A 26,363-nucleotide genomic window follows, 5' to 3' on the forward strand; every position below is an offset into this window, starting at 1 on the left:
GAGCAAAATCTGCCACCCGCTCGTTGAACTCTTCTCGTCCGTCGTCAGGCTCTTGGATTGGTGGTACGAGGGTCTCAGTCCACGATCCCCCTCCGATTTCGGTCGACGGTGCATCGATCGCGACGCTTGCAGTCTGAGTAAGGGAGAGCGGGGTGAAGTTGGCCGTCGCGCGAGATGACGAGGTTTAATTTTCTCGCAGTCTTCAGTCGTGTCGAAGCAGCGCTTTCAGTCTTTCAGCGCAGCATTTTCCATGGCATGTTGCTTGAATACAACCAGCCGCATCATCTGGAATCGACTCGAGGTATATTGGGGTTCTGCCCTTCAGTCTGTGCGCATTCTCGAGACAGGGACACATCCTCCTCACACAACTGTTCCTCAAACACTTGCGCATAGGTTTCTTCAAGTACCGCTGTCAAGTTTAAGATTAGCTACAAGTCGGCAATGTCAGCGCTGGTGGCGGTACGAAGGGCGGAGATGACAACGGTCAGCATTCTTGCTGACAAGGCCAGCTTCGCGGAAATTTGTGGATGGCTTTGGAAATGGGCGAGGTGGCTCGAGTCGCGCTTTTGATGCCCTGATGGGAGAGTACTGATGATCGATTGGGGGGTAGAACATTCAAGCATGCAGGAATGGAGCAAGCTTCTCGTCATTACGCGTGATAAGTTTGCTTAAAGTAATCAGTACAGATGGATGAAGTAACTCCAAGGTCTCTGGGAGACTGTCCTATAAATAGTGATCAGTCCAGTGGTTAGCAACACGAAGTGGCGGGCGGGGTCGGTAGATTTTTGATGGTGTCCCGTTGGCAAAGCCCGCTCTAGCCTTTCGGGCTTAAGTCTTACACACGCTTGACACTGCCGGCGGGAATACGAACGCTTGCTAATAGGTAAGAGTGGTACTCTCACAATTTTAGCAACAACACTGCGAAATTGATTCACGCGAGGCTGAGGTAAATAGTCGTTGCCAAGGACCAGAATTTCATGTTGTAAAATAGCGAATGATGATAGGCCCCCCACGTTGCCCCGCCCCGTTGCCCCCTGGTGCCGGGATAGGATCTTCGCTTACTCCTTCGGGAACCTGCCTATCAGCGTCCCATTCGGGACCCCGTATATGCAAGATCATGCAGCTTACTCCGTGTTCTTTCACGTGATGCCAAAGCATCTGTTGTTGTGTGTCGGGCGGTGAGAAATTTCTATAAAGCTGATGTTTACCCCACGGGAAGCGTACCGATTGCTGTCTCATTCTCCCAATAAAATCAACATCTTGCAAAGAGAAAGACATTGCCTCTATCTACCGAAGGGATCTAAATCAAAGCGCATTACCAACCCAGACTCAGCACCATCACCACACAATGCATCTCCTCACCACCGCCAACCAAGCCCTCAACCTCCTCCCCCTCCTCTCTCTCGCCCTCGCCCTCCCCTCCTCCCTCACCCCCCGCACCTGCGGCACCGTCCTCCCCCCCTCAAACTTCTACCAGATCTCCCAGGGCCCCGCCGTCCTGCGCAACAACACCGGCGACCGCGGCCCCTTCTTCAACCCCTCCGCCCCGCCGGGCCAGCAAACCACCTTCAGCTTCTTCGTCGCCGAATACGCCAACGACGACGGGAAGCAGGACCTCGTCGCCTCGTTCAAGGACGTGCCGTGCCCGCCCGCGGGGAGGGGGCCGTACGCGGTCCAGTTCGCGTTCGATGGGACCGTGGGCGCCACGACGACAGGGAATACAAAAATTGATGTTTTTGCCATCACGGGCGATCTGCCTACGCAGACGGTCAATGGCGTCATGAGTGAGGTGCCGACGTGGGATAATATCGCCGCGCAGACTGGGAGTTTGATTGGGACGTTCGCTTTCCCAGCGAGTGGATCCGCGTCGTCGGTCGTTTATATCAACTCGGTGACTTGCACGCCGACGATCAATTTGAGGTTTAGTATTGCGGATCCGAATGGGGATACGCCTGCGGACGATGGGACGGTGACGTACGCGCAGGATGGGGTGATGGGGCTGCAGATTCAGTATGGGTGTTAGGGGGGGATTGATGGAGGCTGGTGTCGAGTATATGCGAGAAGAAAATAGAAGGCGGTATTAGTGGAGATGAACGAAGCATGTACTCGCGTTTGTGAAGCTCAGAGCATTAGAACTGCATACTTGCATTTTACTCTCCGTGCTAGCTGCGTAGACTGTCGAAACTGGAGTCGCAGGTACCAACCCCAAACGATTGAAAAGTAAGAAGAGCGCCAGTTTGCCCCCGGGTGGAAAAGTGAACAATGAACCTCTCCGTACGTCACGTCCCCGGATGTTGTGTATCCAATTGTCTCTGCAATGTCGCCGTCTAGGCATCTTTCTTCTCAGCCTCCTCACTTGGCACGCTACCATCGCTGTCAGGAACACCACGCGCCTCCTCGTCTCTCCTTTTATCCTGCTGAAGATCCGGCGCTGGTGCAAAGTGGCTCTTGGCTCTAATCTTCTTACCGTAAAGAAGGAACACAATCGGCAGTGGGACTAGCGCCAGTGCCACACAGCCCAGGAGTGTCGCAGCCCACTGTATACCCATTCCGTCAAACATGTAGGTCGCGAACAGCGGGAAGACAGCACCGAAGCCAGATCGAAGGAAGGTGTTTGCTGCCAGGGCGGAGGCGGCGAACATGAGATAGGCGTCGACGATGTAGTTGAGCAAGGAGAGGAAGATGGTGAAGATGCCGAAACCAGTGAAGAGACCTGAAAGTGTGGGTACGATCCATGGGATTTTGTCGCCTTCGAATCCAGTCCATCCGAACCAGAAGAGTCCACCCGCGAAAAGAACACCCCCAACTATGGAAATAGGTAGACGCCATTCTGGTACGGGGATGTTGTTGTTCGCTTCGAGTTTGCGCGCATACGAGGGATTCATAATCACTACGACGATGAAGGCAATGATTTCTCCGGCAACCATACCAAAGTAACAGAGGCCACCTACACCTTCGTTAAAACCGTACTGGCCCTGGAAAACAAGGGCGTAGGCTGTTAGAAAGAGGTAGAGCAGGCCGTAGATGAAGGACATGTAGAGGGTGATGAGCAGTACGATAGGCTCTTGAAAAAGGATCCGCATTGGACGTGAGACGTTCTTGGTGATCAATTCTTTGAAGTCGACTTCAATTTCCTCTTGCTTGGCGTGGATGCCCCAGTTCTTGGTGGCCCGACGCAAATCTTGGGCCTTATTTACCAAAATGATTGGTGGGTAGGTCTCTGGCAGGAAAATGGTGATGAGAGCGAAAGCGGAGAAGCCCATGATGGCGGAGATGTACTCGGTCCACCTCCAGCCTAGGTAGGAGATGGTTATGAACCCCCCAATGAATGGGGCGAGCAATGGACCCATGAAGACGGTTGCTGAGAAGACCGCGACGGCCAAGCCACGGGTCTTGTTGTTGAACATGTCCGCGAATGCTGCGGCAACCACAGCTAGAGGGCACGAGCCGAATAAGCCGTCGAAGAATCGACAGATCATGACTGTCTGAACGTCCTTTGCTACGGCGACGCCAATAGCGAACACGGAGAAGCCGAAAGCCGCTATGACAAGAGGCAGACGTCGGCCATAGAGTTCCGACCTAAAGGCAGATCAGTCAGCCCTACCAGATCTTAGTCTCGTGCTAATAATGAGAGGATGCCTACATCGGTGCCCACATGATAGGGCCAAATGCGTAACCTAGCACGAAAAGCGATGTTCCCAAGGTCCCGACCTCCTCCCCGACGTGAAAGGTTTTTACGACTCCTGAAATGCCGGATGAGAAGATGCTGCTCCCCATTGTGGCCGCGAGTGCATCGTAAGCAAGGATGACACCGATAAGGAGTTTCTTTCTCAATGGCCAATTCTGAGCGTGCCTCGGATCATCGAAGCCATCAAACTCCACGACGTACTCTTCCATCTCTGGCAACATGGGAGGATACGGCTTACCAGCTCCCATGGCTGGGATTTCCTTCTGGCTTGACTTCCGGGACTTGATGGCACCCACAGTTCCCGAGTGCTGGGTTCGATGGGTCTCGATGCGATCAAGAGCATGTGGATGGGATTCTTGGTGGTTGATGCGGTTGGTAGCCGTTCTGCTCATATTGGCGGTCCGGATTGCTTCCAAGCGGACTGAGGGGGCGGACGAGGATGAGGCAGCGGAAGAGCTTGGGGGCCGATCATTGTCATCGCCTGGCATGGACCGATGAAGTTTATCCTTTTCTTCGGGGCTGAGGCGGTGATAGCGCTGGAAGAAGCTGTCGTGGGGATCCCAATTGGTGAAGCGGCGTGGGGAAGCGTCCCGCTCATCGCGGAGCATGTCCACGTCTGCTTCATTCATCTTGATAAGCGCGTGATATGTCTATGGCAAGTGTGTGTCTTGAAAAGGCTAATTTGAACTGGGCTTTAATAGTAAGGGGAGATCAGTCGTCATCTATGACGACTGAAGGATAGATAAGTGGGGGAGGATGTTGCGCCTAGCAGGATAGAGGATGTATGTGGTAATTGTCAAATCGTCCTCTCAGGACCTTGCATGAAGCTCAATGAATGAAGCGGACGAGATGATATAAAAATATTTACGGATGGAGTGAAGGATTAACGAGGTACAGTAAGGTAGGAAAAGATTTGAACGCGGTCAGCTTACTTTACCTTACCGGGTAGAGGCGGGAGAACGATACAGCTATACGGGGCTTGGCGCGCTATGACAGAAAAGGTCTAGATCTGAGCTCAGCAGATCCGCCACAGCGTCATTCTCTCGACCCCTGCTCCTACTCTATACTCTGCACTCTTACTCTACTCTACAATCCATTCTTGCAGGACAGTGACATATCAAATGTCAACCTCGTATCAGCATCAGATTGTGAATCTAGTCTTACAAGACAAAAAGATCACCAACATTCTATCAGCATGAGTTGTGAGTGAGCTGAGCCGGTCTGCTCGGAAAATCAGCCACCAACAAGCCCAATAACGAGCACGGAGGCTTGCAGCTCGACCTTTTCGAGTCGCCCATGGCCATCATCTTCCCGTAACCTATCGAGTACCGATTTTCTTCTTAGCCTCCGCTTTCCATTGTGTCCCGTCACGGTTGCTGTAAGACTCCCTGCTTGACGCGCAGCCGTCGGCGGTTCCCGCACTGGCACCATAAAGTAGGCATTGTCCCCAGACCGGGATTGTGGATGATTTCCTCTACTGCCTTTTATGCCGCCCAAAGAATTATTCGCGGTGTATTTATTCGATGGCAGCAATAAATATCTCGACACCAATATCGCAAATTTCTCCAAGCTCAACGATACGCCCACAGTGCACCGACTCCGACTTTACTATCACATGGATTGGCAGGACGTAGAAGTCAAAGGCTGCATCCGAAGCGACCGCACATCTAAAAAAACCCTCCTTCGTACAATCGTGCCCACTCCTTCAACGAGTGTCCAAAACAATTTGCGGTACGATGAAGAATGACTTTTGATGTTCGACCAAAACATCTTACACCCCAGGTGACAATCCATGGGACATTTCTTGGGGTACGTAAAGACATCCATAACCGGCACCTACCCGATACAAGCGGCGAAGAAAGCTACAACTGCTCGCGCCTTCTGTTCTACCCAGAGACACACGTCTTCCTTCTAAAATTTTCTGTATCTTCCCCAGCTTCGTTGACCCGGCCGTTGGAGAAGTGGTTGCCAGAGATCAAGCATTGGGTGCCGGGGGCGGCCTGGGCAACGATGGGCTTGCAAACTGAGACAAGGAGCGAAAAAGAACGAGGTGGACATATGAGTATGGTCGGTGAGAAAAAGCAAGGCCAGGAGCTGGGAAGAAGACTGATAAGGATAAAAAAAGACAGAATTGTATATACAGAGTGTAACGCGAGAGAACAGGGAGAGCTTGAACCGGTCCTCACAAGCAGTGGGTAGTGCAGACCAAATCATATCGTGTCGGGCTTATGCTGCAAAAATCACTGAGATGTTGCTCATGATCACTTCCAGATAGTCGCTGCTGCAATTCCACCGCCCATTGACGTCGAGGGACCCTAGGTAAAGACACTCTTACGTCATTTTCTAAGACTCATAGACTCTAATGGTAGGCTAGTTGTAGGTACTCTCCGAGAATCAACTGGCCATCGTGGCGACCTTGTGCACAAGACAGTTCGAGCGTACAAGTAGTTCGTTCACTGGCAGAGGGTCGGCATGCCCGGATAGCGCGCTTGAGAGGTTTAGTGAGTCGAATCTAGACTTTCTGGGTGACCGTTGATTACAAACTAAGAATGCCTCAAGACCTCCAGCTCAAAAGTCCCATCGAGGCATCATCCGCCGAAATCTGTCTCTCAAATTCACACATAGGCAAGAATCTTGACGAGCAAGGCATAGGCGGCACTTGCATAAGCTCCTCCTTGCGGAATGATTCGTTTGTGGCTAGAACACGTGGTTTCAGTACGTGCAGCGCGCACTTTATACGTTCCTAGCTTCGCCGGTACGATATGCCACCTAATGCTAATTGACCCTACTCGACCGAAAATGATGTATCTGCCCCTGCATCAATCGACGGCGTCTGTACTCCCGAAATGTTTGGCACGTCCTGAATGCTTTTCAAGTTTCCGACCTCCCACCGCTTAATCTCCTTCTTGAAAACGGGGAAGACCTTATTCGGTCCACCAGGTATGTGGGTGCTGCCGTAGGCTTCGAAGATCAGGACATCGTACCCTCCACTCTGCACCACGTATAGCCGGGCTTCTCCGTTGATTATTTGTATACTGTTTGGGATCTTCATATCGATGCCCTTGATCAGATCGCCGTGGAAGACACCGATTCTTTTGTCGACAAGGTAGTGGACCCAGAACTCCACAGTGACCGAGTAATCGTCGTCGATTTCGCCTTTGACCTGTACCATCACGATTAGTCGTAACCCCAAAGCCACTTTCTGGTGTTTGGGAATGCTCAACATACGAGGAAGTAGACGAGGTGTCCTAGCCCAGGGATATCGATTTCTTCCTCGAATGGTATTGTCTCCGCGACCTCCCCATTTGTGCTGTTCAGGGCAAGTATGTTAGAAGCAGTCGGGGTGCTGGCAAAAAGAATAGCGTCTTTCTTGTGAAGCAAGTTCTTCAAAGGAGTCGACAAGCGTTTCACATGGTGAGCTGCGAGGTTGACCGGATCCTCTGAAGTGGTGACGTGGGCGGAGGTGAGAGCTGGTAGCAGAAGACACATGAGATTCGACAGAACCATGAAGAGCAACATGATGGTATGACGAAGGTATGTCACCGCAGGCTGGCTAACATTCCCTTGCAGAAAGCGTGACAGGTCGAGAATCGAGCAATCGGTCGTATATAGAGCTACCCTAGGACTCTGCAGAAATGGTGCACGGGAATTTAACCGCGAGGCAACAAAGGACGCATAGACGGTTAAAGCGAGTTGGGTTTTGATTTTGGACTAGAACACAGGGACAGCCTTGCTGTATGCTATTATACAAACGCTGCCTCTGTCATTGGTTGAGATAGAAGATAAGTGTGCTGCGAGGGAGTCGCACTTGGAATTAGATTGACCGCGGATACGCCGTCGCCTACAAGTAAGAGCCCCAAGAGTGTTGTCTGGCAATTTGCCGCCTTTTAATCTAGGAATACCCCACTTGTCATTGGCCTAAAGACAAAGAAGCTCTTTCTGGGAGGTGATAGGAACTGATAGGGCACCAACCATTATGTGGGCTGCCTGAACGCCAGTGAGGCTTTGCGGGAGCAAGTCACTATCCAGGGAACAATGCAGATGGCGAACCGGGTTCAGTGTTTGGTAGCCAATACCAGCATGAACCGGATCTACCTCTCCCTGCAAAAGCGATAGCCGAGCGGATAATATCAAGGTCGATGAATTACAGCCACTCACAGACTGAGATCTCATCTCTATTCTTGATATTCTTCAATCAGCTCTATCATCTTGTTGCTGATCAGATGAGCGCTGGAAGGTAGCAGAGCTTTGGTACGCCAATTTGCCTTCTGGTGTTGTGGTGCGATTGCGCATGAGGTCAGCACTGGCTGTGTTTCTTTTCGCCAAGCGAACGGTCAGCATCGTCCAATGACCAACCACTGTGGCCGGCTAAAAGCAGGCTGATTTTGTTTATAGCATTCGAAACATAGACAACCGCGCCACACAGCCGCTAGGTCCCCCAACGCATGTCGCGTGTTAAAAAAAACATCATTGCGCATCGGCAAGCGCAAAATTCCCCTAGGCCCAAACGTCAACCTTTTACCAGGAGCTGGCTCCGAAGTACACTTCCACTGGGTTTTTATATTGCGAGCAAGCCTCCACGCTTGCATGAAAGCTGTGATCCCACGAGAGGAACATATGTGAACCATTTGTGTATCTCGAAATCTTGAATCGTTTCAAGATGTTTCTATCTAAAGCTCCCTCGTGGTTCCTGTTGTGCGCTCTACTATGCTCGCAGTGCGTACTTGGTGCCCACTTATCTCGTAGGGGCCTGACAGAGCGCTCCTCGCTATCAAAGGCTCAGAAACAGCGTGAACCACGGTACCTAATTCAGCCAATTCCTAATATCATACACTGCATTGATGGGAACTGACATTGTCCAAGTGCCAACGCAATCGCACAACTCGATGTCATTCCAACCGTTGTTCCGGCAGACGGGGCCAAATCAATCGGCATCCACATCCATCCCCTGACTGCCTCAATCCTCCCACAAGCCGTTGGTCAAGTCCTCATCCAAGCCCTCTTCACCGCCTACATCACCTTCGGCCGCGAACCTCTAGCCCTCTCCAACTCCTTCCACCACAGCGTCTCGTCTCGATTGCCGAACTTCAACGTCGAGTTCGAGCTGTCAGCCACGGGTAACCAGACGGCGGATTTCGTGTTGACAAATAGTCGGATTGTGGAGACGCTGTCCCTGCTGGGCTTCGATTACTCGAATCAGCAAAACGTGAGCAGTATGGTGGAATACAATTTCGATGTCGTGATTGATGTCTGGATGCAGCCCGAGGTTGTTATTGCGAGGGGGTCGGTGAAGAATTTACCACCAGCTAGTGCTCCTGCGGCTACCATCACGGCCAAGGTTTAGGGAATTAAATGGATATTGGAGGGCGCTATGACTACGGCGCAGGGTTGGCGCCTATCCAAAGGCTCCTCCCTGGGAATTACCAGACTGTGAAGCTCAGACGACTAAGTACAAAGCATTACCATCTGCGAGGGAACATTTGTCTGACTTCAGAGCGCTGCTTCGATGCTTTCTTGCCTACCTTAGACACAAAGCAATGCTTATCGTCTAGTATCACCACGAGTCTGCGATCGTAGACAAATTGGACAACGGCCTCACAATGAAGGTAGAGAGACATCGGCAAGTACCAATAAATTACTATCGTTGTGACCAGGAGCAGCAAAACGTATTCTGAGCTTAGCAGTGCCTCGGCACCAGCGAACCCAAGGCCCAGCACGTTCTTTGACGGAGAATATCAGGATACTGAGACTCGAAGACTGATATTTTGATACGGTCAGCGAAAAGTAATGAGAATCTAGTACTCACACGGCGGTAGCGCCATCAAGCAGGAGTAGCTTTGAGACGCCATCAACTTACTCGGCGCTTGGCCCATCTTTGGCAGCTAACATTGAGGAAGCCCGTTTCCCATGGTTGACTGGCGGCTTCGCTTGTGCGCGTAACGTATATGCCAGTCTCTATCGCTCACGCGCTATCTAGAGTCTAAAGACTCCCATAAGCTGCCGTATCTACATCGTGCAGACAATGCGAGGGATCGGCGATGGGCTCATCGTAAACGGGAAGTACAGCCAACTTTCGCGTTAAACCGCAATTCCCAAAGTAATCGAACACAGGGAGAGCCACACATCCCTTGTGAAGCGAAGAAGGCTTGTTACTTGCGATGACCGAGGAATAGGCGCCGAGATGTAGTGAATGTTTGTTTCCGCAATGTGCAGTAGTAGCTGTGCTTATTGCTAGGCCAGATATATACGGCCAACCATAAATGCCTTGTATAGGTCAACTATTGTTAGCGATGGGTTACACGGGCAGGTGTTTTCTGCCTGCGTGATATGTATGAGCGAAGCGAATAGTGGGGCCACGATTGGGTCGAGGTGGTATTTCGATACCGCGTTTCTCTTGTACAAAACCAGCCCATTCGACTGTTTTACTTCGCGTACGCATTGCCAGAATGCTGGCCGAGCAGGCGCCGGAACGGGTTCGAATTTCTGCCGTAAATAGAGTCAAAAGAGACTCAGCGATTCTGGCGACCATTCAGTGTAAGCCCGATTAACACGACTGCAATTTCTTTGTGAAACACAATGGGAGTGTGGATACACCATCAAGACCAGGAAAGAACAACTAGAAGGGATAATCATCTCGGGAACATATCGGTTGAGTGATGGGAAGCCTTAGATCGAAAATGGCGGATAAGGATACATCACGCCGCGATGTGTTGCAGGGCTGGTTGGATGCAAAAGCTTCGAATCCACAAGAATGTTCCTTGCCTCCCAGTCTTTGCTCTCGTGCTCCATTTCGTAACGAACCCTCTGCTATTCCTCCATTAAATTGTCGCTGAACTCAATGGCCGACTCGTGAACCCAGATACCGGGTCGCCTGTCATCAGTGGCTGTATAGCCCGGTTCCGCTCGGAGTGATACCACTTTACTCCTTTGCTTGGAACTGTGGGCTGTCCCACAGAATTCAGCGTTAGAAACTGCTTTGCTAATGGTCGTTTCCATTGTACCTTCCAGAAGGTCTTGTGTATGAGATCGATGACGAGTACTGGACACGGATTGATCGATTTGGGGCCGGGCTGATATTCAAGGGATACCCTTCTTCTATGAAGTACCTGGAGTGGTAAACCAGTATGTGCGTGTCAACCACTTCAATACACCTGGACGAACGCGCTAATGCCACCCTGTTCTTCCTCACCTCATAATTATCGAGATCTGCCGCATCCGGAAAACGCTTCCTATCGTAGTAGCTAAACTGCGGCGACTCAGCTGCACCTTGAAACAGCTATCGAGGCGTCGTTATTGTCTTTTTTTATATTCAGTTGACATTCAGAAAGATTTAGGTGGCGACTTTGAATCAATGCTTCGTGCGTTTTCCCCCCCGGGACTGGAAAATGAAAATGGTGTCCACTCAAGATGCTTGCCGAAAGGCATCGTCTCACTTTCCCCTGAGTAGTGTCAGTCACACGGATCTCCGAGGCCAGCACGAGCTGCTGAGATATATTGAGCAACCAGTGAGGCTGTCTGAGTAAGTCCAGCCAAGTCATCATACCCTCGTTCTTGTAGCTGGTCCTCGTGTGTAAACCTCTTCGAGAAGGGAACTATGAACCTGCACATTTTATGCCCGCCTTTAGCCTTGGCCAAAGCGTGAGGCCACGTCACTTTTCTACCAGCTTACTTTAATTGAACCTTCACTATTGCGTCCTTGAAGTGATGGAGCGCCTTGGGGCAAATTACAAATTCATACCCCAAACTATGGGATTCTTTACAAATTCATACCCCATCTTACATTTTCATACCCCTCACCAAAAAAATAGGGTATAAATTTGTAAGTTGCCAGTCTTTAGGGTATGAATTTATAAGTTACCATTTCTTGGGGTATGAAAATATAAGATACCATTAACATGTTAGCAGCAGCCCTCACGGGGGCCCTGCGACGTCCCTACGGGAGCCCTACGGGGCCCTATTTAGGTCCAGACACCCCCGAGATCAAGCTTTTTTAGCTGAGTTGCTAATACAACATCCCTATACCTATAAATTATTAGAAGGGTATTTTAGAATATTTCAGACTCTCTATCCTAATTGTTAGTAACCTGATTTATCGCTAAAGAGTTAAATAGGGGTATTTATAGTTCACGCTGTAGACACCAGGTCGACAGCCCATTCACCTCCCTATGTCGTTCGATGGCAGCTTCCTGTCCATCTTCATCTTTTCCAGGAGGGAACGAAAAGCTCGCAAACGACCTTTGGGGTACGATCGGCAATTTTGCCTCGACGTTGAAGCTCTAGCAGATGGCCCGTTTCGACCACTGGGGATTCCCTGGAACGAATCGTGGAAGTCTCCCTGGTGCGACGGAGTCAAAAAACGAGCTCTGGCACCGAGAAATCTGATTGGGTGAGATCCGCTGAGTAAGCATGATAGTCTTCGACGCTATGATTCCTCCAATCACTCCGCCAATTCCACTCCTCAACATGTTAACGCCGTTGATATTGGCAGAATCATACTCCCTCTAGATGAGAAATACTTGAGTATCTGACGATATGGTATGATCGCAATACGGGAGCTGATCTATCCTACGATGTGTTTCAGCGCCCTAGTGACCCCGCAAAGCGCATAAACAAGACTTCACCGTTCCTTCTCCGCATTCATATATTGTGGTTCCGTCCATGTCACTGTTTCACATCTCTGAGCGATCTTGTTGCAAAGTGTAAACAATGCTAATCATTTTTATTGTATTAAACTTGACACGCGTTCATCTCCTCTTGCTGCCGTAGCACACAAGAATCCTTCCTGACCTTTGAAACAGACAAAAATATGTTCTTTTGCCGAGGTTTTTTGTTTCGTCGCTCTTTTCCAGCAGTTCACTCACTCCTTCGCGAATTGATTTCACACCACACTCCTTCGGTTCTTACAATTCCCTTTTAAAGAGACATTCTTCTGGATAGTTCAGTCAATATGCACCCATCAAACATCCTGCTCCTTACGCTGGAAGCGTCTCCTTTAGAACTAGCTGTTTCCCATAATCATCCCAGCCCTGGTCAATGGGGCCCTTGGGGGCCTGCCCAGTCCCCCACTACTACCTCGACAATTAAGATCGCAACTTCCACTCATAACACCCCGGCCGATACTCCACTAACTCCAGTGGTGGCCGGTTCTTCCGTTGCTGCAACATCTCCATCAAGCAGCAGCACTTCTTCCGCTTCGGGTAGTTGCAGCGCAAGTTCTGGCTAGGATTCCTTACTATACTCTGGGCCTTTCACATATGTATTCAAAGACCGGACGATTTATCGAACCTTGAGACACTTCTGAAAATTTCTGCTGGAAGTCAAGATTGTACAGCACCACAGAACGTGCCAAGAAGCTGAAGCCGACATGAACTCCTCTTCTCAGTATCAACAACAATCTCTGGGGCATGGCTAGCGGAAGCGGATCTCAATGCCTCGATTCTGCATCCGGCGGCAACCCAATCGCGTGGAGCACTAGTTGGTCGTGGGAGAACACCGCAACCGACAGTTCACAAAAACATATCAAAAGCTACGCAAATGCCTACGACCCATCTATCGCGTGTCAGGCGCTGAAAGAGTACTAGACCAGCCCCACGAGTAAGACATGGAGGTAAGCTAGCTGGCGCTAAGCTTGCCCTAAGCTTGTCCTCAAATCTCCCCCGTGATCACTTTCGCAAGGCAAAAACACACACTGACAATGGGACCGAATAGCTACGACGTATCGCAACCCGCCATCGTAGCCGACGTAGCCTATGACGCCTTCTTCGGCGGCTCTGAAAGTGTCGCTCCTGGCCCTATCTATCCCATCGAAGTCATGATTTGGCTAGGAGCTTACGGCGGTCTCGGCACATAGCGGCTCTCGAGATGCCGCCACAGAAGCTGCGCTAACTCCTGAAATGCCGTAGGTCCAACCGGCTCCCCAGACGACGGCGGTTCCGCAACTCCGATTGGCACCATAGTTAGCGATGCCATCACGTTCAATCTGTTCAGCGGTCTGAACACTGGGACGTCAGCAACGGTCTATAGCTTTTTCGTCGCTAACGGGTCTACCTATCTGGAGAAATTCGAGAGTGGATTGTCTGGAATGCTGCTGCAGAGTGTACAGGCGGGGACAGAGGCAGTCACCGGTAGTGCTACATTCTTGACTAGCTCATACACCATCAGCTCTAGCTGAAATCCTAACATGAGAAAAATGAGGGAGAGTAGGGTCTGCCAGTTGTGATAGCTATCATCGCAGCGGCTCTTCACTAACATGCCGCAAAGCCAAGCCGAGCTTAGGCTCCGAGGGAGCATTCTTAGGAAGCATTACAAAGTATTCGGAAGCTGCGGTGCTCTCATGTAGCTTCTGTGGTGGAGTAGTTGAGCGCTTAGATGTCAAACTTGATTGAATGGATTGTAGGAAAGTTCGCAAAAGCAAACTGTTCATTTTAAACTGGCGACTATCGTGCTAGGTAACATGCTCTGCGAGAATAACCGCAAAAGTAATTTTTCCAAGGCTTCGAGATATAGTTACACTTGCACCCATCCCACATGTACTCCTCTTCTCCTTAGATCACAGATCTCCTTGCGGCCGCTAGTATCCCTTAGGCCAAAGCGAAGGTGGCCTTGAGAGCAGGGATGGAGGGCGAGAAGAAATACTCGCCTCCTTTCGGCACTACCCATGTGGGCAGAGTGAGTGAGGTACTTTGGCTCTGTGGGTTGGCGCCTATCATCGAACGAGCTCCTGCAGTATTCTGACCGATGAGAGGGTCGAGTCCTGAAATCACTGCAGCCCCCGTCGGTCCCGTCTTGGGAGGAAAGTTGGCCGTGTTCGACCAATCTAACAACCGTTAGCCGATTGTCAACAAAGACTTGTACGGATGGTAAGTTACTGTTTTGCAGAAATTGGAACCCGAAGTGAATGTTGCTCTGGTATGCTGCGAAGAGGAGGCCACGCCCGTGGACAGTCTTTCCGGATGCAGCTTCAGCTGCAGTAACTTCTGGTCCGAACTGGACACCGCGACGAAAGATACGGTGTTTCTCGTTAGCGTTCGCGGTAGTTGCGTTGAGATCCTCAATGTCGGCTCGAGGGTTTGTCTTCCGTGTGTGCGCTGCGAAGGGGCATCTATCTTGCGTCTTTGAGTCGTCTGGAAAGGCGTAGCGGAAGTTGTTGTTGCGAGAGGCGTCTTTCCCGAGGGCCGGGTCATCATGCGTTGGTGCAATATCGACAGGTGCTCCTGTGCGCCATCGCCACCATTAGCATAAGCGACAAGGCTCGCAAAAAAGGCACAGGCCAACATACCGCTCATCCAACGACCGACGAAGCGGGCCCCGAGGAGTTCACTGCCAAGATCAGGAGCTAAACCAGCGATAGGATTCCGCTTCAGAAATGTTTGGAATTCAGGGACAAGTTGAAAGAGATAGCGAAAAGCAAGAAAGCTCCCATCCAGTGCCCAGGATGGTCGAGTATTGGGTCCCTGGTCCACAAAAGCGGCATTGAATTTATCATCGCCTTCGCGGCCGAGGAGTGTTATTCCTTGACGTACAAACTCCTGCCCAGGATTGTTTGTGGCATTGACACCACGGACCGCAGGCTGCGAGATGCCGTCCAGAAAGCCAAAGCTGTGATAAGATATCAGCGGTTGAAAGGTCTTGCGACTCTAGTAGAGATACGAACTGCTCATGACCCTTTTCTTTTCCCGGCCGGACATCTCCGACAATGCGGAGCGCTTCATGAATGGTGGCGCAATGTGCTCCAACGAAGAAAATCCTTTCGATCTCAGCTAATGTTTCGGCGACTGTTTGGTGGCTTTCGCCTGAGACCAGGATCATGCCATCAACACCTTGCTTGAAAGCAGGGACCCAGTCAGGACTGTCTGAAGTTGCCGTTCCTGGGTCACCGAGAGTTGGTGCATCAGCGAGCATCCCTTTGCGAAAGACGTCGTCCCCAATGTTGTCGTTGATCCCCATCTGCGAGGATAGGAGTCCACATTAGCAAAGCTTCAAACATATGGCATGCCAAGCAGTTTGGCCCACCTTCACCAGTCCCTTTTGACTGAACACTATGTTGACTCCGCTGATCTTCAAAAGCGACGGAGAAACTCCACGTCCCACTGCGTCTTTCTTGTTCTGAGATATTTTCTCATGATGGCTGAAAACCTGCGCGGTCGTGGTGATAAGAGGGATTAAAGTGGCCAGTTGTTTACGGAACGCTTGGACGCGGGATTCGTCGATGAGAAAGAAAAAATAGGTCTGAGTCTTCTTGGGAAGACCCGCCCTGTGAAAGTGAGTTTTGCTGGAACGGTACTCATCTCTGGCTTCAGGTTTAGACTCACAAGATGTCACCTTGGACATTGTTGAGATCTAGAGGAGCGGGAGTGGAAGACGTCATGTCGAAGGCTGAAGGACGGCTGTCAACTGTGGAAGTCACGAGATGGAATTTTGAGAAAGCCACTAAGTTTATAGAGGAAGACCAGTCGCAGATGGAGAATAGTATATAGTTGTAATCCTTAGCGAAGCATCGGGGGGGCCTTCTTATATGTAAACCAGAAGGCGCTGGGCTGAGCAAGTACTGCTGTGTTACAGTTGGCTGGTTGGGAAAGCCAAAATAGCTCAAACTGCAGCTCTGCTGTCAAGAAAACTATCACGAGGGCCAAAGCATGTAAGATTTTGGTGCCCGTCTCACGGCGTACAATCCGGTCTTCACAGATTACTATACGGATGCGCCGCTTCATCACAACGTAAGCGGCCTGTGCCCGAGGAACATGGCTAAGAGGTGGGAAAGGCCGGATCCAAGCGGGCAAGGGGTCTTCTGCATGTGTTTCTCGTAAGCACGAAATTTCAGCTGTTGGGGTCAATGACGGCAGTGGATCTTATTCTGTCAATGGTCGATAGCTGTTCGAGGACATGGAGAAGTGTAGTACCGAGTGCAGCGGCTTGATGGAGCTCTGCTCTTGGTTCGCCAAAGCAACAGTAAGCCATGTTAGTCACAGCCGAAGCCCGCATTGTTCATGCAAGTCAGACGACAGATATTTTTATTGCCAAACGCTCATCATGTCAAAGCACAGCCCACATTATGTCTTTGGCGGTACATAGTGTTGTTGTATGGAAGCGTATAAACGGATTCGATAGACCTATGTAGGCTGGATGTACGATACAGTACAGGAACAACACGACGAGTCGGAAAGCACCGCAGTAGGTGTGCGTGAGCTTTACGCGCCAAGCCTAGAGGTCCAAAGTATTACGTCATCCCCGTGAGCCGGGTCTTGTCTGGGGCAAGTCGAAAAGGCCTCTCGGTCGTTAATTCTTGCGAGACTGCGCGACTAAAGTACTCTACTACGCAAAGTCCTGAGCAGCGCTAGTAGCAGCCCTAGACTTTCGTTCGGAAGACGACCCTGGAGCCGAGCACCCTGGAATGTTTGTTTGGAAGCGTACAAATTGAACTTAGAAAGGTCTTTTGGGCCTCATAGAACCTTGAGCCGGGTACAATTCCGAAGCGGCTCTAAACGCATTGTCCAGGATGCTACTTTATTGTCGAGGTATTTATTCGCCACAGCTTGACTGGGGGCTAGTGAGGGAGAGGCACAGCACACACTTATGGCAGGATAGCCGAGATTACCATGTTGGAAGAGCCTTAAATAGACGATATCCCCCCCATTTCTTACTCTTCATTCTTATTCCTCTCATCACAAAAAGAGATTTTTAGACTTTTTCTCTTTCCTAATATCAAACGAAAGCAATTTTCATTTAAAAAACATATTATTCTTCTATTTATATTATTACCATTCAGCCACTACCAATAGCCCTTAAGCGTCTTCACAAGTCTATCGTAAAGGCCATAGCTACACATCAGACTGCCGCCACCAGACCACCACCTCCACAAGAACCGCCCACTAAACCCATAAGAGGGCCCTCTAATAAACCCCCCCCTATTCTCGCTATACCTTCTATTCACCAACTAGATCCTTTAATAAAATCATTCACTCCGTCTAGGCTAGTTCTTAATCTCTATTATATTTAATTATAATTTATTTATTAGAAACTCGAATAAGAATAAACCGACAAAAATAATATACTTCAGGACTATGACGAACTCGCCCGTATATAAAGCGAGATTAATAAGATTTATATCTATCGTTAGTCGACTACCTTTACTATATATTAGCTTATACTCTATACTCTTATATTATCAACTTATTAATTATTTCTATTCGCTTTATCTTTTTAGCTATTATTTATATCTCTTTAAACTCTATAATTAACTTTAACTCTATTATAATAGAGAACGCTAATATTATCTAAGATAAAAGTAATATTATATCGCTTCTTTTTATATTAAGATAATAACTTTATAATAGCTTCTCTTCTTCTTTATTTTAAAGCGATAAATTTAAAATATATTAAATAAATCTATTATAAGACGTTTAATATTAAATATCTTAATAAGTTATTTAATAGCTTTATTAATTATCTCGCTAGCGATAATAAGAAAATTAAGAGACTTAAAGAGCTTCTTTAATACTTCGAGATCTATAATTAAATTATATATTTCTTTATCTATAAAATAATTATCTTATTTCTTTAAAAAGCTCTATCGAATTATCGCTATTATATTTCTAATCTATTAACTATCTATATCTTCTAATCAATATATTATTTTTACGAGATCTTCGTTTATAATAGAATTTAGCTTTATTAAGACGATATCTATATATAATAAATACTCGATAATTATTTAGAAAATCGAATTCTAAGATAGCGACCTCCGCCGATTTAATTAAAAGCTTATTTACTATATAATTCACGCTTAAATTAAACTTTATCTTAGATATATCGTAGTATTACTTTTATATCTTTTTATTAAAATACTTAAAATCCTTAATTATTTTATTATAATCGATTTAATCGTAATAAACCCTATAACGCTTAAGATTATCGTTATCTATATATATATAATATATATAATCTATTATATTCTACTATTAACTATATTAATAAAGTCTTCGCTAATATTACTTCGCTAAATATAAAGCTCTCTCTTATCTCTTAATTATAATTAATATCGAGGGGCCTTAAGTCGATAGTCGAGTTATTTTTATATATACTTATCTCGCTAAATAAGTCTCTACTAAAGAGATATAGCTTATTAAAAAAAGATAACTAAAAGAAATAGCTTAAGAATTATCTCGATTAAATATTCGCTAATATCTTACTCGCAATTATCGCCTACGGTATTAAAATAAGCTATTAAGGCTTTAGTTAGTTACTATTAAATAAACCCCACTTTAATATCGCTATAGTACTCGAAATATTATCTAAAAACCTTTAAAAGTAGAAGAATAACGATTATCTAATAAGGTTAGATGTAAAATTCTTAAAATACTTTATTTCGTTCTTATTAGACTTTATTTCGAAGTATAATAATAGCTAAAGAAGAATTTACGATCTTTTCTTTCTACGACTATACTTTATTAATTACTATATTTATAAAATTTATAAAGTACTCGAGTATATTATACTAAATAAGATTATCGATATTTTATTTACTTAGAATTAGAGTATAATTATAATTAAATAAGACCTCGCTAATATATTTAGATATATCTTTATAGCCGAGTTAAACTTTTAGCTACTAAGTTTCTTTTAAAACGACTTCTATTATATTAATAGATTCTTATTATTTAATTTATATACTACGCTCTTCATTTTTAATCTATTCGCTAAGATTCTTTATTAAATACTTATTATTATTCTCTTCTAAAGTATTATATTTTATTATCTAAACGATTTCTTCGCTATTCTTTTCACCTAATAACGATATAGCTTAATTTAGCGAGGACTTTAATATCGTCTATAATAACTATAGTCTAAAGATAAATTATATTAAGAATAAGAAAGATACTTTTATCGAATTTTTAGAAATCTAATTTGATAGCGAGAAGATAAAGATTAGATTTTCTTTTAATAAGCTAGAATAAGCGAGAAAGTTAATAAAAGCCCTTCTAAATAGATAAAGTATTTTCTATAATAAGCTTAAGTCAGCGATAGATCTATTATTCTTCTTCGCTAAAGTAATAATCTCTAATAGAGCTTTTCTGAGAAGGCTCTACTTTATACTATTTAAAAAATAAGAATATTATTATATTATCGCTATAATCGCAGCGGACCTACGCTAATAAGATATCTTTCTATTTAGATAAAATAAGATATATCTGCTTCGTCATATAGCCGTACGTCGTTACTATTTTATATAAATAGACGCTTCTAATAAATATAGAATAGAGGGGTATATTCTCGAGAATATCGTTACTTATTCTAAACTAGATAATATATTTAATATATACTTCGCTACTCGCTATTATAAGAAGAATATTTAATTTAAAGAGATGCTTATTATTCTTATAACTATTCGTAGATAGCTATCTTACTTATATTAATTATATTTTACGCTCTACTATAATAATAACGTTATTATTAAGAATATTCATAGTAGTTCTATATATAAGTCGATTATAATACTACTTAGATAAATAGTTATACTATTCGCTTAGTACGATATTATTTATAATATAATTTAAATCTCTATTAAGTGAAATACTTTAGTCGACTTACTCTCTCGCTTTAAATTTAATAAAATTGCTAACTTATATTTATAGCTAAGCGCTCTTAATCTATATAGAAATTATTAAATTACGATCTATCTAAGTTATAATATAAGAAGATTTCTCTAAATTATAATATTGCGAGATATCTCTAATAAGATCTAGCTAATAAAATAAGAAGTAGCTATTAAACGACGAAGGCCTTTTATATCGAATTTTATACCCTATTAAGAACTATCGCGTTTTCTATTATTATTTAATTATTTATCGACTAAATAGTATATCTAGTCGATTATTATATTTAGATTAAATTTATTAAGACTTATTTTATAGATATTCGATTAGCCTATATAAATATAGAATTTAAAAATCTTAAGGTCTTTTATTATTTACTATTATAGCGGGTAATTACCGATATTTATAGATTACGTAGTAAGGCCGATATTAAAAAACGCCGTTTAATTATATAAGATCTATTACTCTATATTCTTACTTAATTTAATAAGACTTTCTTAAAGAAAGTTATTTTATATACTTTCTTTTATCTTATATTTACTATATTTCTTTATATAAATAGATTTATATAGTCTTAGATTAAATTCGAGAATAGCGACTTCGAATAATAGTATATTATAAGACGTTTAATTACGCTTTATAATTATTATATAAAGCTATTTTTATTAATCTTAAAGACGAATCTATTTAAAAGAGAAATTATTCTATTTATTATCGCTATAAATAATAACGTCTACTCTATTTATTCGCTATAAAACTTATTTACTCGCTTTTCTATTAATAAATTATCGTTATTATTTAATTTAAGTAAGATCTTTATAAGATAATATATTATCGCTACGCTATATAGTATTCTATATATACTTAATTATTCGAGTTATTACTTAGAATACTCTTTTTATAGAAAGATCGCTATCTTCGCGAGAGACGCTAGTCTAATTAATAATAAGATTTAACTACTTAGTTATTAGAAGTCTAATTTATATCGCTTATATATCGAAACGCATCTAGTCTATATCCTCGTCGTATTATATCGCCTTTAGTATTCTTATTTAGCTTAGAGCTAATAGTTCTTATTAGATATAAGTCTATTTTAGAAGTTTTTTTAAGATTAAGCTATATAGTAAATCGCTATTTATATATAACTAAGTCTTAAAATCTAGCTAATTATTATTTAGAACTTATTTATATATATAGTTTTTATAGAATATTATGCGAGATAATATTAGTTATTATAGCTTAATTAAGAATTAATAAGAGAGAGGTATAGCATATACTTATAGTAGGATAGTCGAGATTACTATATTAGAAGAGCCTTAAATAGACGATATTCCTCTTATTTCTTACTCTTTATTCTTATTTCTCTCGTCGCAAAAAGAGATTTTTTAGACTTTTTCTACTTATCCGCGCTTTATTTTTTAGCGTTTTCTTATACTTAGACTCTAAATCTTCTATCTTATATAGAGGGAGTTTTTTTAGAGCTAAGCTATATAGTAGACCGCTATCTATATACGGCTAGGCCTTAAGACCTAGCCAATCATCATTTAGAACTCATTTGTGCGTGTAATTTTCATGGGACGTTACGCGAGACAGCACTAGCCAACATGTTGGCGTAGCAAGTGTGGCGCAGAAGTCTTGGCGTCCTGGATTTTTGGTGCCGATATCTATCATAAAGCGGCCATCTTTCTCAGCTCTTCCTATCATGTTCAATCAAGGAACTATTCGACAGAAGGCCTTGTCTTTGTCTTTGCGAAATAATCGTACATCGAAAGGGAGATGGAATAACGAGCTAACGAGGTGTGGTCGACTAGCAACTTGATTAGAAGCATGCCATGAGACGGAAAACCTTGGCATGGCGCAGTCAGCAGCGGCCTGCATTACTTGCAAAGTCTTCCGATTCGTGCGTCTCGTACGAATATCTGGATTAGTCTAACAATGTGCAATAACCGCCCCTGATATCCATCGTGATCATCAGGCAGCAGCCGAGAATATGAGAGTCCGACTAATCATATGGCGGCACGAAGAGCTGTCGTCCAATGCGTTCGCAGCAATCGCCCACAGCTGCCTTAAGCAAACACTTATCTTTTCACGCACGAATATCTGAGGTGGGATCTCCTCATGCTTAGCAACCTTTTCCCTAAGTCCCCGCGCAGTGTTGGGAGCATGTTCGTGCGGAGCTCCCCACGGCTCACTTGACGAGCGTCAACCATATCACGAGGTTAGACCCCATCACCCTAGCCAACGTAGACTGCGGTAGCGATGCAGTCAACATCGCAAGCGTTTCCTGACACCCTTGATCGCTGGTTAATTCAGATCTGATGCGTAGACATGAGCCAAAAGGTTGAGATTGTGCATTATTTGGATTTTATGTTATGCGATGCATGAAACTTTCGGATCTCGATAGAAGCATTACATGAAACCGCAACGAGGTAGATATGAGAGGAAGACTGTGTGTGGCATAAACGCTGGCGGACAGCAGAAAGCCTCAACAGAGTCTTGATTTCTATGGAGACCCAAACTGCGCTCACCTTACAATTCTGGTCTACCAGAGTCGTAATGTACTAGCCGAGCTCCGTTATAGTAACGCTTGAGATGTCCTTAGTCGAAAGAGCCGATGAAGATCGAATTGGTGGCATGATGGTATCTTTCCCTTTACCAAGGTTTCCAAGGACTTAGGTTTCTTACTGTTACTCATGTGGGTCATAGACACCAACAAAATCAAAACTGAGCGCGGAGACATTACTGAGGGCGTGAGTATCATTCAATGGATGGAGCAGAGTTCCCGTGGTACGGAGTCTTGGGGATAGGAATGTCACTTATCATTAGAAGGTGCTAAATCTGCGACAGCAACCGTGGGTATTCAGATATCGACCTTTTCGCTCCACCCTAAAAAAGATCGTTAGTAGAAAAAGAAGCTAGGATGTGGGATACCTATCACTGGTAATGCAAAAGTTATTCCCGGGGTCAATGTATGAAACACACATAATCTGAAACATTTTCCGTGTGAAACTTGAAACCCGTTCCAAATCTTTCTTTCTTGAACCAGTGAGGTATGACAGTATGGTGAGCTCTAATTTGCTCAGTCAAAAGAAAACCAAGGCTCCGTTTATTGTTGTCGAACTTACAAAATGTCTCGCGAGAAAGCAAATGGTCAAAGCCATCTCTTTCACGATGAAACAAGGGCGCACAAACAAGGGCGCACAAAGCAAGCTGCGACGTTGACCAGTCAACTCACTTAGAGAGAAAATCTTTCATGATCGGGAACAACGTAAATTAAGAGCCACCTTGTTCTTAACCATTCTGTTATTCATTGTCTCAGGATCCATTTGTCTCAAACATACCTTACTCTCAACCTTCCCTCTTCTTACCACTCTATACTCATCCATCATTTCATCCTTCTCTTTCGCCGACCACCGAATACGCCTACTTTCCCCAACACACCTTTTACCATGTTCTACTCTTCAACCCCTATACTTGCGTTGGGCGCTATCAGCCTTCTTGCATCGGCCGGCCATGCAGAAGCTAATCGCCGAGAACCCCAAATACACAACAGCCGCAGGCAAGCCCCTGCTGGTTTTGTCGAAGTCCCGCTCGCAGAACTGCAAATGCTACAGTCCGAATACAGTACCTTTCATGGTTGGATGACAGCTTACCTTTCGTCAGCCAACTCGACAGATCCCCAGACGGCCCAGCTGAACCAAGATGTTCTAGCCTACGATATGTGGATAAATATCTTCCTCAGCAAATACGCCAACAGTACCAATGCTCCAGCAGCCGCACTCACACCTGCGGCCGCAGCTACACCTGCAGCCAGCTCAACAGCCGCAGCTCCATACGCTGTTGTGGCGAATAGTAGTACTAATGGCTCGTTCAGCGCTCAGTCCTCAAGCAACCTTGCAGTCTACTACGGCCAATCACCCGCTACCGACCAATTTACCCTGGAGCAAATGTGTCAAGACCAAAACGTTGACATAGTTGTCCTTGCTTTCCTCACTACCTTCTTTGGCCCTGCAGGACAACCAGTCATCAATTTTGGGCCAGCCACCGGAGGCACTCCCACGCTTGGAGCCCAAAAGATCAACGCTACCGGCCTGTTAGACTGTCCATATCTAGCCAAGAACATCACTACCTGCCAAAGTCTTGGCAAGAAAGTCTTGTTGAGTCTAGGAGGTGCCGCTGGTGTCACAAATTTCACTAGCGATGCGCAAGCCACCAGCTTCGCGACTGACCTTTGGAACCTCTTCGGTGGCGGAATGACCAACTCCGATTTGAGGCCTTTCGGTTCCGTCAAGGTTGACGGCTTTGATGTCGATAACGAAGACCACAGCACAAAATACTACGATACTTTTGTATCATCCCTCCGCAATACCTACGCGGGTGACAAGAGTAAGCAGTACTACATATCTGGTGCACCGCAGTGTCCTCGCCCCGACGCTTCCATCCCACTAGGTTCAATGCAGACGATGGATTTCGTCTTCGTCCAATTCTACAATAACGCCGCCGCTGGTTGCGATATCGGACAGCCTGGCTTCGTGGACTCTTTCAAAGCCTGGTCTAGTGACTTGAGCGGTAACGGTACCGTGGCCGGGGGAGGACCTAAGTTGTACATTGGCGCGCCAGCCTGTGAAGCCTGTGCTGGCAAAGGGTATTTAGAGCCTGCCAATATGACAAGTGTTATCAAAAGTGCGATGATGGCAGGCGTTAAAAACTTTGGTGGTGTTATGCTGTGGGATGGCTCTGAAGCGAAGAACAACACCGGAGTTGAGGGTGACTATCTGCAGGTTGTGAAGTCAGCTTTAGATTAATGCCATGGTGGGCTTGATGGGAAAAGTTGGTGTATGGGCGCCCTGGAGGTGTGCTCAGCCTGGTCTCCAGGATGAGAACGATGGATTTGAATTTATGTATTTTATTTGGCTCTGTGCCGTGAGCATTTCTTGAGAAATATGTTGGATAAATGCACATTGTTATGTTCTTAGCCGGACACAGTATAGTCTACAAATTCCAGTCCAGAGGTACTTGGTTGGGATGAGCAAGGTAAACAAACAGACAAGGTAGCTTAGCCAGTGAATTAAAGACGAATTTTAATTAACGGTCGTGGCATGCTTCGATGTATGCATAGTGACTTCGGCTTTGATCCGCACTGAAAACCAAACTCCCCTCCGGAGTGCTTCAGATTCGTTTGAAACATTGTGCTGTAATAGATCAAGGCTTTCACTGCTTAGACTTCTTAAACCCCGTCCACATTGAACACTCTACCGTCAAGCACGGCCAGCCTCGTCCTGGACCCGTTACTCCACAATTCCCCATGCCAATAGCACTGTCAAAACCAGACAGACACACTAATATTGCACGCCAACCTTCGCCGTGCTTGCGGGTAAGGGCTCATTGCTTCCTAAAGAACTTGTGTTGTTTGTCCCGAGTCTAGACTGTGGACTAAATGTCGGAGCCTCACCGTTGAGCCCAGCAATTATGAGCCCTCCCAAACTAACAGCTGAAGGTCTATTCTAGTTTATCGGGTAAGGCAGAGCAGAAGCTCCAACAACTGAGCAATCGCTGGATCGAGAGATTCGCGTTCCCTAGACCGTGATGCCCGCTGCTCCTCCCATTAGGTTCGTATCTGCAATGGCGATCCCGGAACATGGGCACACGGTAAATGTCTGAGTCAACTTTGCGAAAGGAGAAGCTAAGAGTCGAATAGCAAATGTTTAGTGTGAAAGTTCCAATGTCCAAATCGTCTGGACCAGAAGAGAGGCGTGACTCTCCCACCAAGAGCCCATAGAAAATGACGTGTAGATGGGGGCCGTGATTCAGTTTTCAAGTCGATGAGCACTGTTCTCATCTCTTACCTTTGAATGCCTTTGTAACCGATCTCGCGGTCAAACTCTCCATCCGGGTTCGTTGTTTGTCGGACAATTGCCTCGCTTGATTGTGAGTCACCGGCGATAAAGAGAAGCACCCCTCGGAGCTATCTTGGTTGCCAAGAGTCGCCACCAGAATCGTATGGAAGTAAGGAATTGATGTCTAAGCAATCTCGAGTATAGGATTGGAGTATACGCACAGCATACTTTGTCTTATAGTCTTCT

General features: G+C 45.7%; 7 protein-coding genes across 7 annotated transcripts; 4 read left to right on the forward strand and 3 right to left on the reverse strand.

Annotated features, from left to right (window-relative positions):
- Positions 1–1,348: 1,348 nt before the first annotated feature.
- On the forward strand, positions 1,349–2,023 carry HO133_004163 (uncharacterized protein; the record flags this gene model as incomplete). Its single annotated transcript, XM_037295082.1, has 1 exon — positions 1,349–2,023. The coding sequence occupies one exon, from the start codon at positions 1,349–1,351 to the stop codon at positions 2,021–2,023; it is 675 nt and encodes a 224-aa protein (XP_037149129.1).
- A 304-nt stretch (positions 2,024–2,327) lies between these two features.
- Positions 2,328–4,317, reverse strand: HO133_004164 (uncharacterized protein; the record flags this gene model as incomplete). The annotated part of the gene is made up of 2 exons (XM_037295083.1): positions 2,328–3,579; positions 3,644–4,317. The coding sequence occupies 2 exons, from the start codon at positions 4,315–4,317 to the stop codon at positions 2,328–2,330; spliced, it is 1,926 nt and encodes a 641-aa protein (XP_037149130.1).
- A 2,156-nt stretch (positions 4,318–6,473) lies between these two features.
- On the reverse strand, positions 6,474–7,207 carry HO133_004165 (uncharacterized protein; the record flags this gene model as incomplete). The annotated part of the gene is made up of 2 exons (XM_037295084.1): positions 6,474–6,851; positions 6,917–7,207. 2 exons carry the CDS (start codon positions 7,205–7,207, stop codon positions 6,474–6,476), a joined length of 669 nt encoding a protein of 222 aa, XP_037149131.1.
- Positions 7,208–8,395: 1,188 nt separating this feature from the next.
- Positions 8,396–9,032, forward strand: HO133_004166 (uncharacterized protein; the record flags this gene model as incomplete). The annotated part of the gene is made up of 3 exons (XM_037295085.1): positions 8,396–8,404; positions 8,466–8,488; positions 8,552–9,032. 3 exons carry the CDS (start codon positions 8,396–8,398, stop codon positions 9,030–9,032), a joined length of 513 nt encoding a protein of 170 aa, XP_037149132.1.
- Positions 9,033–13,382: 4,350 nt separating this feature from the next.
- Positions 13,383–13,859, forward strand: HO133_004167 (uncharacterized protein; the record flags this gene model as incomplete). The annotated part of the gene is made up of 2 exons (XM_037295086.1): positions 13,383–13,524; positions 13,591–13,859. 2 exons carry the CDS (start codon positions 13,383–13,385, stop codon positions 13,857–13,859), a joined length of 411 nt encoding a protein of 136 aa, XP_037149133.1.
- Positions 13,860–14,268: 409 nt separating this feature from the next.
- Positions 14,269–16,055, reverse strand: HO133_004168 (uncharacterized protein; the record flags this gene model as incomplete). The annotated part of the gene is made up of 6 exons (XM_037295087.1): positions 14,269–14,504; positions 14,557–14,901; positions 14,967–15,286; positions 15,342–15,634; positions 15,701–15,941; positions 16,000–16,055. The coding sequence occupies 6 exons, from the start codon at positions 16,053–16,055 to the stop codon at positions 14,269–14,271; spliced, it is 1,491 nt and encodes a 496-aa protein (XP_037149134.1).
- Positions 16,056–23,729: 7,674 nt separating this feature from the next.
- On the forward strand, positions 23,730–25,085 carry HO133_004169 (uncharacterized protein; the record flags this gene model as incomplete). The annotated part of the gene is made up of 1 exon (XM_037295088.1): positions 23,730–25,085. The coding sequence occupies one exon, from the start codon at positions 23,730–23,732 to the stop codon at positions 25,083–25,085; it is 1,356 nt and encodes a 451-aa protein (XP_037149135.1).
- Positions 25,086–26,363: the final 1,278 nt, after the last annotated feature.

This window comes from Letharia lupina (genome assembly GCF_014066315.1).
Source record: "Letharia lupina isolate WasteWater1 chromosome Unknown contig_19, whole genome shotgun sequence".
Classification (NCBI taxonomy): Eukaryota; Fungi; Ascomycota; class Lecanoromycetes; order Lecanorales; family Parmeliaceae; genus Letharia; species Letharia lupina.